The following is a 13,595-nucleotide window of genomic DNA, read 5'->3' as shown; positions in this document are numbered from 1 at the left end:
AAAAACAAAAAAAAGGTTGCATACATTTTTTAAATTTTTGAGACAGAGTCTCCCTCTGTCGCCTGGGCTGGAGTGCAGTGGTGCGATTTCAGCTCACTGCAGCCTCCACCTCCCAGGTTCAAGTGATCCTCCTGCCTCAGCCTCCTGAGTAGCTGGGACCAGAGGTGTAAGCCACCATGCCCGGCTAATTTAAAAAATTTGTTTTGTAGAGACAGGGTCTTACTATGTGGTCCAAGATGGTCTCAAACTCCTGGGTTCAAGCAGTCCTCCCATGTCAGCCTTCCTAAGCTCTGGGATTACAGGCGTGAGCCACTGTGCCTGGCCCATAAAATATTATCTTAAGGTCACATGATTCTGTTGACTGACTGCTAACTTGGTTATTTTTTTAAACTGTTGGTAGAATTAGAGCATTTCTGGGCAGTTGCTGTGTGTGTTGAAGACACCTTACAGCCAGGCTATTCTCATCTAAAGATCCAAAGGGAAAGAAGGACAAAAGCCGGCCCCTTTCCCCCTCTTGCCCCCTCTTGCTGGACAGCCCGAATGCTGGTGGAGCCTCCGCCCGAGATCACACAGGGCTGGAGTGACTGCGCCCTGCTCGGGCCCCAGTGGTTGTCGCAGGCTGGGGCTCTTTGCTCAGATGGAGGCGAAGTCCAAAGTCACACGGCCCCAGTTGGTGGAGTCAGGATCTGAATCCAAGCCCTGGATCCAGTCCAGGCCAGAGCCTCCTTTGCAGAGAAGGTTCTAGGTGCCCATGCACAGGGTGACTGCCAACCTTGTGGAGTGGGGTCAGTGGTGGCCCTGCAGGCGGGCTTGGTCTTCCGAGGCCGTGTCAGTGCCACCCCAGGGCCGCCCTCCATGGCAGTGTGGGGCCAACAAGCCTGTCTTCCCATTTTTCTCAGAGACGCTGGAAATCCTGTTCGTTCTATATATAAAGTGTTTCCTTTTTAAAATATTGGCAACTAAGTAAATCCAAACAAGGTGTGGGCCAAATCATGGCACACTCCTGCCCCACGGGTGGCCCTCCAGCTAAGAGTCATGTTTACAGTTTTAGAGGTTTGGTGGACGCCAGTGGGACCACACTTGTGGTTGAGTGCGTCTCAACTCCCACACCTGGCTCTGAGAAGACAGAGCAGGGGACTGCGATACCTGAGCACCAGCCGCCCCCCACCCCGTCACTGTGGCCCTGCAGGGGCTGCCAGCCTCTGCATTCAGGAGCCAGTGGGCGCCCAGGACACACTCCCTCCATCCCCTGCCTAGTGTCCTGTGCTTTTGAACTGAGACTGTTCTGGGCTTTTCCTGAAAGGATGGTGGAACTCCAGAGTGGCATTTCAGTGTGATTGGCCTCTGCAGGACCAGCTGGGCTCCCAAGGCATACAAACATGCCCTGAGCATTTGGCCTCAGCACCAGCTCATCCTCACGCCCCTGCCGCTCCCTGCTCCCCCAGCCCGAAGGCCCCATGCCGCCTCCAGCCCCGACCTCCGCAGGCACTTTTGTGCTTCTTGTGACACCCAGGGCTTCCGTTCATTTTGTTCAGGAGAGCAGGTTGGGATGCGCCTGCCATGGATGGGCGAGGAGCCGGCTGTGACACAAGAAGAAATGGGGAACCGTGAAGAACAGTCTATGCCTCCCTTGTAAATGCGCAGGGAACATCACAGTCCGCTTTTCCGTCTGTGGTCTCTCCATCGGGGCCCAGGAAACCTGCACTAGAAGGTGCACATCAGGCTCCTGGTGGCCAAGGTGAGATGGACAGCCCAAGACAGCTGCAAGACCAAGCTGCAGGGCAGGCACGGGGGCCATGGGGCTCTTATTTATTTACTTTATTCTTGCTCTGTCACCCAGGCCAGAGCACAGTGGTACAATCTTGGCTTACGGTGGCCTCAACTTTCCAGGCTGAAGTGATCCACCTGCCTTGGCCTCCTGAGTAGCTGAGACTACAGGTGCACATCACCATGCCTGGCTAATCTTTTTACTTTTTTAAAAATTTTTTTGTAGAGGCAGGGTCTCACTCTGGCACCCAGGCTGGTCTCGCACTCCTGTACTCAAGCGGTCCTGCCACCTTGGCCTCTCAAAGTGCTGAGAGGACAGGTATGAGCCCCAAGCCCGGCCTGGCATGGAGCCCTTCACCCCACACATGAGCCAGGAGGCAAGCTTGGTGAGGAGCGTGTGGCTCCAGGAATGCGAGGGAGAACGAATGGAGGCAGCTCCTCAGTGTGCAACAACATGCAGCACAGGCCTCACTGGTCACTGCCACGGCAGCCTTGCAGCGGGATCAGGACAGTCCTTTTGTCCAGGAAGGAGAGGACCCTGCTCTCTTGTGTCTCAGTGCCTGCCCCTGTCCTTCTAGCCCTGTTGCTGCTCTCAGGACAAGCTGTGACTAACAGAGCGGGTCACGCTGGTGACGTTTTATGAGGCTAGACACACAGCCCCACAGCACCTTGTCACGGAAGCTACAGGAATCCAAGAACCGGTGCTCTGGCCAAGAAGGGAGCACTGGGGTGTCCTGAATGGCACAGACAACCCCAGCCTCCCACCTTCACTGATTGTCACACCTGTGGCTTCTGAAGAAGGACAGGGCAGCCTCAGAACTTTCTCGGAAACAGATGGTCAAGTCGATGTTTGTTAGCTCTTTTCTTGAAATGGTAATGACGAAACCATGATTGCCACTTAGGAAAGTAACTTGTGTTGAAATAACTTTTAGAACAAAGTAAATACATTAAGAAATAACCAAATCGGCTTACCTTCTGGTAATATTTATTCTATGGCCACACAACAGCTGGCACTCACTTCTGCTTCTGGCCAGGCTGTAGTTATAAGGACCAGACTTTAATGTTCCTCCATAAACAACTAGAAAACTGGAAAAAGTATATGAAACAACGGTTTGTAGACATTGGACAACTGGCCGAACAAGACTGAGATTGCGAACAAGACTGAGATTGAGGACAAGACCGCCACCCTTGTGGGAAGGACACAGGCAAGGCGAGCCCTGGGGCCCTGGCCTTCTGCCTGAAGGCCGTGTCTGGGCTGCCAGTACAGGGAGAGAAGCAGGGCCTGAGCAGAGCTGAGTACCGTTACGGAGTTGAGACTGCACTGGGGCCTGGGGAGATAGCAGGAGCCGGCGTTTCAGGGCAGAATCCAGCATGGAGGAAACTGCAGAAAAGAGCTCCAGAAATCTGCACAGGGTTCTCTTGAGTGTGTACTAAGGACCAGCCTGCACATGTGTAGAAGAAAACTCCACAAAGCCAGGCAAAGAGGAGAAAGGAGCGTGTAAGGTGAACAACTTCCAGAGCTCACACAGGGTCATGACATACGGAAGCTACAGCCGGGGTGATGGGTCCCCGGTGATCACTGTGGACATTCAGTGGAGATTCCGGAGGAGCCACACCGTGGGAATGGGGCTGATGCTGTCTGCAGTGAAGGCTCATCTAGAACCTTCCTGAGAAACTGCAGCTATAGGAATCCAAAGCCGGACATGGCAGCTCACGCCTGTAATCCCAGAACTTTGGGAAGCCGAGGTGGGCAGATCACCTGAGGCCAGGAGTTCACAACCAGCCCGGTCAACTTGGTAAAACCCCATCTCTACTAAAAATACAAAAATTAGCCATGCATGGTGGTGCATGTCTGTCATCCCAACGACTCGGGAGGCTGAGGCAGGAGAATCACTTGAACCTGGGAGGCAGAGGTTGCAGTGAGCCGAGATCGCACCACTGCACTCCAGCCTGAGTGGCAGAGCAGACTCTGTCTCAAAAAAAAAACACACCACATAACCCAACTTTTATCCAAAACAAGGCCCAACACCCTTTAAAAGACAAGAAGGTGAGCACTATGACCCCCGCCTGTAATCCCAGCACTTTGGGAGGCCAAGACGGACGGATCACTTGAGGTCAGGAGTTCACGACCAGCCTGGCCAACTTGGTAAAACCCCGTCCCTACTGAAAATATAAAAATTAGCCCGGCATGGTGGCAAGCGCCTGTAATTTCAACTACCTGGGAGGCTGAGGCACGAGAATCACTTGAACCTTGGAGCCAGAGGTTGCAGTGAGCCAAGATCTCACCACTGCACTCCAGCCTGAGTGACAGAGCAGACTCTGTCTCAAAAAAAAAAAAGAAAAAGAAAAGAAAACATGTAAGCCACCTTTCTGTCAAAACAAGGCCAAACATGCTTTAAAAGATAAGAAGACTGGGTGTGGTGGCACATGTCTGTGGTCCCAGCTACTTGGGAGGCTGGGGCAGGAGGATCATTTGAGCCCAGGAGGTCGAGGCTGCAGTGAACCATGATCATGCCACTGCACTCCAACCTGAGCGACAGAGCAAGGCAGCCTCTCAAAAAAATAAATAAATAAATAAAAAAGGCCAGGCACTTTGAGACGCCAAGGCGGGTGGACCACGAGGTCAGGAGATTGCGACCATCCTGGCCAACAAGGTGAAACCCTGTCTCTACTAAAAGAAATACAAATAAAATTAGCCGGGCGTGGTGGCAGGTGCCTGTAGTCCCAGCTACTTAGGAGGCTGAGGCAGGAGAATGGCGGGAACCCAGGAGGTGGAGCTTGCAGTGAGCCGAGATCCCACTGCTGCACTCCAGCCTGGGTGACAGAGCGAGACTGTCTGAAAAAAAAAAAAAAAAGAAGCGTTCTTTGCCTCTTGTGACATTTTCTGCCTAATTCTATTTTTTAATTTTCACTTTTTCTGTCTTTTTAAGTGGATCTTTTATTGTTGGATCTTTATTTTTAAAAAATTTAATCTAAGATTTTTTTTCTTTAGTTAGTTTACTCATCTATAAATATCCATTGAACTATTGTCTACTGGAATTTAATCTGCACATTATGGCCGGGCGCGGTGGCTCAAGCCTGTAATCCCAGCACTTTGGGAGGCCGAGACGGGCGGATCACGAGGTCAGGAGATCGAGACCATCCTGGCTAACACGGTGAAACCCCGTCTCTACTAAAAAATACAAAAAAACTAGCCGGGCGAGGTGGCGGGCGCCTGTAGTCCCAGCTACTCCGGAGGCTGAGGCAGGAGAATAGCGTGAACCCAGGAGGCGGAGCTTGCAGTGAGCTGAGATCCGGCCACTGCACTCCAGCCTGGGCGACAGAGCAAGACTCCGTCTCAAAAAAAAAAAAAAAAAAAAATCTCCACATTATTTATTTTCCATTTGTTTCATTTTCCTACACTCTTGTTTTACACTGGAGAAACCAGGTTTTCCTCTGCTGCTTTACAAGTTACACATTCTAATTTTGTCCTGTGATAACATCTGCCAGTTCACACCAGGTTCACAGAACCTCATGCCTTGCAGCTGCCTCGTAGGCCCCTCTCAGGCATGCGTGCCACACGCTCCCCTCTGTGCCACCTCAGCCCTCGACTCTGAACTCCTGTGGGGCACCGGGGCCACCTGGTTTCCTGTCCATGTCTCGCTCTTACGGCTTTTCTGAGCTCTTTCCCCTCCTTCCTTCAGTGACTCCCCCAAGACTTTCTGTGTGGGCCTCAGACAGACTGAGGCTGTGTATCCCGCCTGTTTCGGAAGCCCTGTGCTTGTATCCCTGTAGGTATTTGGAGGTTTATGTTTAACATGTTTTGATATGAAGATGTAGAAGGATTTTGTGTAAGTTTGGTCTTACCCATATTCTGCCTTCATTGGCCTCCTCGAAGAACTTCATTCTGTCCTACAGGAAGCACAGTTGCAGCTTAAAGAGCATGAACGTGTACCCACTTCACACAGACACACCCAGCCTGCCCCTGCCCTGGAGCACGCGTCTTCCTCTTGGAGAAAGTGAGGCTCCTTCCTTTCCAGGGCTGCCCCTGGAGACACGAGTCATAGATCTTCAGTGAAACGCTTCACTCTCTGGTCATAGAATTAAACTGTAGCTGTCCCAACTAAATTTCAGGACAAATTAGCTCAGTTGGTCACGCTCACAGTCACTGCCTCCACCAGGACTGATGCCGACCCCTGGGAACCGAGGTGTTTGCTCTGTGTCTTGGGAAGGACAGCGGAAGGTATTTCCATTTAGCTCTTGGGGCCAGATTTTTTGTGAATGAAAATCTGCTGTGCATATCTTGGACACTGTCACATGCACTACCCTGTGTATTTCCATTTAAAACTGAAAGCGAGTGACAACGTGACACCAATGCAACACAAGCAAGAGAGATTCCCGCCCTGAGACTCACTCGCCCTGAAACTCACTGTTGTTTTAGGCTTTCGGTGGACCCTGCTGTGTGCAAATTTTATGCCAGGTCCGTGGCCAGGGCTGAACCTCTTTCCTGAGGGGCTGGGGGACTCCTCCGAGGAGCAAGAACAGCCCGGCTGTCCACAGAGGAACCATCTACAGGGGTGGGAGCACAGGTCAGGTGCTCTTTCAGCAAAACGCCAGGACCTGGACAAGCCATCAACTCATCACACTAGCAGCCAGAGCGGCCACAGGTCACTCATCTCTGCCACTTGCTCTCCGAGTGCTCCAGAGTCAAGGACTGCAGCCTGGCCAAAGGGACAGCGGCCTGTGGCCTCTGACTCTGAGCTTGGAGAAGGCTCGCTGCTCCAACATCACGTGGACAGAGGCAAGGAGGCACGTGGGACGGGGAATGGGGATAGAAACCAGCCTGCCCCAGGAGCAGGGGGGTCCTCAAGAAACGTTCATGCATTTTCTGACCAGGACTTCCATCCTGAGGTGTGTGCAGAGTGACCCAAAGCCTCCTCATCCGTGCTGTGACTCTGGGCCCTGGAGCCCACCCGCTTTCTGTATAAGAGTCTATTCTGGAGGCACCTGTCCTGAGAGCAGCCGATGGCACTGTAGGATGCTGAGAGCAGCCCAGGCAGGAGGGCCGGCAGCTGGCCCATCCCAGAGTCCCGTCTCAGGTGGACGCTGGTCCACGACTTCCAGCCCAGGGGCTGATGTGTCTTCTCCAGTCCGCGTGGCAGGTGTTGCCAGGGGAGCAGGCGGTGCAGCTGTTGGACAGCAGGGGGTGTTTTTTCAACCCAGACTGCCCTCTTCCTCCACCACAACAGGCCCCCTTCATTCTGGAACGTGCGGACCAACTCCATCTGCCTATCCCCACAGTGTGCCAAGTGCCAGGCCCAGAAGCACGCACCTACCTGGGGGCCTATTCCTCCTCCTTTCTGGTGGGGGGGCCACTTTGGCCCCTCATGCTAACCTCGCCCTGTGTGCTGTGCAGCTGGAGTCAAACAGGAGGTGCAGAAATGCCATGGAGGGCAACAAGCCACACAGCAGGGTCCGAGGCAGCCAATCCCTACTCCCCACTTCCACGGCATCCGTGCCCCACCCGGGCACCAAGCCGCTGTGCCATGCATCCCCCACCCCTGACCTGCTGCAGGTGTGTGCACCTTTGCCTGTCTTCCCAGGGGAAGCAAAAACCCTGGGATCCAGAGGATCATTGCCCAGATCTCCGGAGAGCAACTCCAGGGGCCTGGTCTCCAGGGGAAAAGAAGGAGTGGGGAGAGGCCTTTGGCCAGGCGTGTGGCCCTCCGTGTCCCAAGCAGGTTGGGCAGCTGATATGTGTGTGGCTGGCGTAGCTCCCGCAGAGCCAGGCTCCCTGGAGGAGAGCGTGGCCTCCTTCCCAGCTGTCCATCCTCCTGCCAAGACATGCAGGGACCAGCCCTGAGACACGGGTCTCAGCCAAAGTGAGTGGCAGGCAGTGCTGTTCCCCGGGGACATGGCAGTGACCTGCTGGTCTGTGGCCCTGAGATGCTAGGGTGCCCACCTGGAGATGTGAGCTGGCCTGGCAGACCTGGGAGGGCCCCATGGGCCCCTTTTGAAAGTTCCCTTTTCATGAATTTTACCTGGAATCTGTCCTGCACACTGGCCCATGCTGCTTTTTGCTGTCCCAAGACAGTGCCAACAGAGACCACGAGTTGTCTAAACACCACCCCAGGCACTCAGCACTCAGTGCAGAGTCCTGGCCCAAGGGGCATGAGGCCGGCATTCCTCACTTTAGGACCAGGAAACCAGTTCCCATGCCTCCAAAACAGCTGAGACAGCTGCCACTTCCTGTTGCCCCAGCTCAGGTGCTGCATGTCACTTCCCTTCCAGGGCCTCAGGGCCTTCTCCTGCCTTTTCTCCTCTGAAAGGCAGGAGCAGGGTGGGGTGCGGAGATACCCAGAGGCTGTCCAGCTTGCTGCCCGTCCCTGGCTCTCACCGTCCCAGCCTCCTAACGGCCTCCTTGGCACCCACCAGCCTGTAGCCGCCTGTGCTTGGGGTTCTTGGCACCTCTCCTTCCTGTGGGCTGAGCTCGGATGGGCTGTGGTGGGGAGCCGGCCCAGGAGGAAGGCCGTGCATCTCTGGGTCTCCTCTCGCCCAAGTGAGGCCTGTGTGCCTGCCGTCCACGATGCAGCCTCCGGTAGGGACAGACCCGCCTCTCTCAAAGCCTTCTGCCCATGAAGTGTTTCCCTTAAATTCCCTTCCTTGGGGCCCCAGCTTGCACCCCACTACTGGGTGACCCCTCTCAAGGGCTGGGATGGGGCCCAAATGAGGCAACACTGACAGTCTAGCAGACAGGCCTGGGCAGGCTCAGCAGCAGGGGACCCGCCAGTGCCGTTAGGGGAGGAGCCACGGTCGCCCAGAGGAGGTGCTGGCATGGAACAAGGGGTCAGCCTGTGGTCGGCACCCAGACCCCCGAAGTCCCACCTCTCCTCTGCTTCAAAGGCCAGCAGACGGGGCCTGACGGATCTGGGGTTTCCTGCTGGCCCTGCCTCACTAGGCTGAGTGATGGGTGGCAGGACTGCCCAGAGCCCTGGATCCTGCAGCACCTAGTACCCTCCCCTCTTGTGCATCTGCCCAGTGGGGGCTCCGGGCTCCATGTGCCAGTGAGGTGGGGAAGGAGGCTGGACAGAGCAGGCCCAGGGCATCCCCATGTGGAGGGGCCATAGGGACCGGATCACCTGGGCCTCCCTCCCCTGCACCTCACTGCTCTTCTGTTGTCACACTCAGTCCCACAAAGGCAGCCCCAGGGCCACTGTGACCCCCAGGGCTGAGCTCCAGGAGCTCAGGGGTGGGGGCATCCATTAGGAGACATTGGCAGGTGAGGGTTGACACGGGCTGGGGAGACAGAAGTGTGAGCCTCACAGGCCCACGTGGGGACCCTGGAAAGGTGCAGCTTCTGGAGATTCAGGGTGGGGGGAGCCAAGCCACATTTGCTGTCACTGTCTGCACTGAAGGCCTGGGTGCCGTGCTGACAGCAGTGGGAAAAGCCTTGTTCCCAAGAGACTTCGAAATAATTCGATGCATTTGAGAAGGGTTGATCTTGGGTGCGTGAGGAGCCCTGTGGCAGCCAGAGGGGGTTCAGCAGAACTTGGGCCCTTGGGACAGCAGGGGTGAACCCCAGAGAACAGCAGAGGCCACAGGGAGACAGAAGGGCCTCTGTGCCAGAATGGACTTGAGGCCTGAGCTGCTATCAGGGCCAGGCCCTCCCCAGCCCCAAGGCAGGCTCTGGAGAACCAGGGAAGGCAATGGGCTCACTGTCCAGCCCTTCCCAAAGCCCTAGGAAGCCAGGTAGGTGTGCCCAGGGGCACCCAAAGAGCCCGGAGCAGCCTGGAGAATGAGCCGCCAGAGGCCAACTTGGTCAAGAGCTGGGCTGTGGCTCAGGTGCAGGAGAAGAAACCCACAGGGTGGCCAGAAAGCTGGGGACCAGCTCTGTCCCCTTTGTGCTCAGAGTTCTCATGCCCCCAGGCTGAGACGGGAGCAAGGGCTGCACCTCCCCTGCAATAGGACAGGCTGTGTCCTCCCCGAGATTCCACCAGCTTCAAGCCTCCAAGGCCGGGTGCGGTGGCTCATGCCTGTAATCCTAGCACTCTGGGAGGCCGAGGCAGGCGGATCATGAGGTCAGGAGATCGAGACCATCCTGGCTAACATGGTGAAACCCTGTCTCTACTAAAAATACAAAAAAATTAGCTGGGCATGGTGGTGGGCACCTGTAGTCCCAGCTACTTGGGAGGCTGAGGCAGAATGGCGTGAACCCGGGAGGCAGAGCTTGCAGTGAGCTGAGATCGCGCCACTATACTCCAGCCTGGGCGACAGAGCGAGACTCCGTCTCCAAATCCCTCCAAGTATAGTGCAGCCACCTGAGGGGATGGAGCCCAGCTCAGGTGGCCCTGCCTGAGCACACACACTGGGCCCTGGGGCAGGGTAAGCCTGGAAGGGTCAAGCAGGCCCCAGTCCCCCTCCCCTGGTTAATCACTGCAAGGCCTCGGATGTTTCAGGAACTTTCCAGAAGCTCTGTTCAGGGCCAGTGCACGAGCAGCTGGTGGGGGAGGGGCACAGGACCCAAGAGGCGCGTTCCTCACGCTGTGCCCAGCAAACTGTGGTTCACATGGTTTCCCTCTGGCCCAATCAGCCTAATGCAGAAAGCAAAATCCCGGCCAGGCTCGGCAAAACAGGTCAGGCGAGAAGGAGGGGCGGAGAGTAGTGGAGGCCAAGAGTGTTTTTACAGACCAGTTACTGGGTTGACCTCAGATTAGCATCAGGTAGGAGAAGAATCCGGGGTCACAGGGAGTCACGCCTGGGGCAGCCGCCTTGACACATCCAGCTCCGTGCCTCCGGCCTAGGGCTGTACCCTGCCCTGGGGTCCTGGACTCATGGCCAGTTCCCTGCCACCATCCCTGAGGAGGGCTTGGCAGGAAAAGGACCAGTGAAGAAACCAGAGCCCGCAAAGTGAATATTCTGAGCTAGGGGCCGGCCTGCCCTGGGGAGGGGGCCAGCTCACCCTCCCTGCCCCAGGGACTGTGCCCCACTCACACCTCCCTGCTTTGCCCCAGGATACAGCCAGGGTTCTCCCAGCAGCACCAGCTCAGGCCTCCCAGGCAAAGAGGCAGGCCCTTCACCCTCCCTCAGCTCACTTTTTCTGAAAATCCCAGCAGGCATTGTCTCAGGAGGATCAAGCTGGGCAAAGCCTCCAGATTCCCTGTGCCTTAGAGAGGGACAACCAAGGCCCCTGCGTTTGAGGAGACCCCTCAGGGTCACAGTGGAGTACTAGGGCCTGGTCAGAGGACCAACTTCCCAGCGGGAAGCCCTTTCCACGGGATACCCCACCTGCTGCGAGCGTGGGGAGTTGGGGGAGGGAGTGGGGATGGGGGGATTATTCTGAGAGATAAGGTGGGAGCCTTTGTGTGAAGAGGAGGAATTCCTCTGGGGGTTGGAAGCAAAGGGAGCAGGCAGCATCCAGGGCCCCCCAGGACCCCAGCAGGGGGCCAGGGACCGTGTGATGCTGACGAGGCTACAGGGAAAGGAAGACTGGCTTCAGGTGTCTTGAGACCCCAGGAGTGGATCAGAGCGGAAGAAGCTGAGATGTGAAGAGGGGCCCAGGGCCAGGGCCAGGAGCGTGTGGCTGCCCCCATGTGCACTGCACAGCCCAGTGGAGAATCAGTGCGTCATTGCCGGCAACCCCAAAGCACAGATGCTTCCCAGTCAGCCAGGCTGCACGCAGACCACACAGGCTGGGCTCCAGCAGGAGGCCTTGGCCGCCGGCTGACCTGCTCAGGTCAGCCTGTCCAGACTGCCCACCGGGCCACACTCAGCCACGTGCTGGAGCCCTCTAGACCTCAGTGGATGCTGAGCTCACATCTTACTGTGGATTTTTTGTTTGTTTGTTTTGTTTTTTTGAGATGGAGTTTTGCCCTTGTCGCCCAGGCTGGAGTGCAATGGCACCATCTCAGCTCACTGCAACCTCCGCCTCCTGGGTTTAAGTGACTCTCCTGCCTCAGCCTCCTCAGTAGCTGGGATTACAGGTGCCCACCACCATGCCCAGCTAATTTTTTGTATTTTTAATGGAGACGGGGTTGCGCCATGTTGGCCAGGCTAGTCTTGAACTCCTGATATCAGGTGATCCGCCCTTTTTGGCCTCCCAAAGTGCTGGGATTATAGGCGTGAGCAACAGCGCTGGCCCTTGCCATGGATTTTTAATAACATTTTGCTGCTGTTTTACCAAAAAAAAAAAACCCACATTCTTAATTCAAAAAATGAAAAATAGAGAAAAACTGGCCAGATATAGACCCCCTACAATACCCCTCTGCGAAGACGGTCTCAGCCGATGCTTTGGAAGCACTACCTGGCATTTAGGCCCCAACCTCTGTGTGTGGCACACTCCTGGGCCCTTGGCCTGTGCCCGGCCACATGGTACCCACTAGCGCAGCCTTTCCTTTGGCCTCGAAAGCTTGGCGCTGCTGGCCCATCGAGGAGGCGGGGGCAGGGGATGTGTCTCAGAGGGTAGGGACACCCGGGGCGGCCTAGGAGGAGAGGCTTCGAGTCAACCATTTACTGCAGCGCCCCGCCCCCTCCTGGGACCCATTACGCAATGGCCATGGCAGGACCATTTTCAGAGCCAGATATCCAGGTGTCCAGTGGAGGGGCAGGCCCAGGCCCTGCCAAGCAGGACCCACTGAGCAAGGTGAGGCCACGGCTCTCTGGTCACTCCAGGAGGATCCTTTGGCCTTCATGGACTCCTGGAGGACAGCCAGGCCAAGGGTCACAGGGCTCCTGCTGGCCGGGGACACAGAAGCACTGCACATGTGCAGTACGTGCGAGCACAGCCTCCTGCCCCTCCTGACGCATGCTGTTTTTTTCTCGTTTCTCTTCACCTGATAGAGCTCCCGGCTCCTCCAGCAGTCGACAGGAGCCCCGTCAAGATGCAGGCAGGCATTGCCACCCCAGGGATGAAGACGGCAGCCCAGGCAAAGGCCAAGCCCACAGGAGCCTCCCGGTCTCATCCTGCAAAAGTTAAAGGCTGCCAGAGGCGCCCCAAGATCCGTAACTACAACATTAAGGACTGACTTCCTCCGCCTGCCCTGCCCCACCCCCCTCAGGGCTTCCACATGGTGCCTGCGCTTTCACCTCCGTGTCGGGGTTGTGTGGGCGCAGCGTGCAGGGTGGAGGCAGGGAGCTGCAGGACAGGCTCCCAAATGCTGCTGAGGCGACCCTGCTGACCGAAGGCCTCCCTGAGTGCCGGGCCCATTAAAACCAGGTTCTTCCCTGGGGCGCGGGCGTGGCCATAGCGTTGTTTATCTGTCCTACTTGGGAAATGCAGTATCAAGTGCTTGTGCCAGAGCCTGGCCTGCCTTGTCACCACCCACAGCCACCTGCACACCGGTGGTGTCAGGGGCAGCGTGGCCTCTTCCTCAGAGCCCGGTAGCGGGTAGGGGTCAGAGCAGAAAGCCCACCCACAGAGCAAGTGTCTCCTGAGAGTGCCATGGGAGGGGCCCTCCCAGAAGGAGTGAGAGCCTTGGATACCAGTGAACCTGGCCAAAGTGACCCCTGGAAGCCAGGTGGGCACCTGGGCCTCAGGCAGGTTGGGGCGCACATGTCAGGCGCTGACAGGGTGGAGGCCAACCCAGGACAGCGGTCACTGCTGGACCTTCCACGCCCACCCCCACAAAGGATAACAGCAAGATGTCCCTGTCACCTGAGTGCCCAGGGCCAGGTACCTGCAAGGACGAGAAACACACATGTAAACTGATGCCTGTCTGCCCAGAACACACCACACTACCCCGCCAAAAAGCAATTCCAAGAGTCCTTGCATGTCCTCCACACGGACAGTGCTCTGCAACCAGCACCGGCAGGAGGGTGATTTGTCGGGGGTTCATGTCCCACCCCCACTCCTC

The 13,595-nt window shown here is 56.5% G+C and overlaps 1 protein-coding gene across 4 annotated transcripts in view; it reads left to right on the top strand.

Moving 5' to 3' along the window:
- Positions 1-12,985, top strand: part of CCDC57 (coiled-coil domain containing 57) — a 137,535-nt gene extending 124,550 nt beyond the window's left edge. For 3 of the 4 annotated variants that reach the window (XR_004430300.1, XM_033181676.1, XM_033181674.1), the window contains one exon: positions 12,583-12,985. Coding sequence is in view for 3 of the 4 variants with exons in the window: in XM_033181676.1 (XP_033037567.1) it covers positions 12,583-12,767 (185 nt within the window). In the remaining variant the exon portion in view is untranslated. Of the gene's footprint in view, positions 1-1,535; positions 1,903-12,582 lie in introns of those variants that run through there. The other variant, XM_033181675.1, reaches the window with a different exon arrangement.
- Positions 12,986-13,595: the final 610 nt, after the last annotated feature.

The sequence above is a fragment of the Trachypithecus francoisi genome, unplaced genomic scaffold, assembly GCF_009764315.1.
Source record: "Trachypithecus francoisi isolate TF-2019V2 unplaced genomic scaffold, Tfra_2.0 Lachesis_group20, whole genome shotgun sequence".
NCBI lineage: Eukaryota > Metazoa > Chordata > Mammalia > Primates > Cercopithecidae > Trachypithecus > Trachypithecus francoisi.
This window is presented reverse-complemented; position numbering and strand designations above follow the sequence as displayed.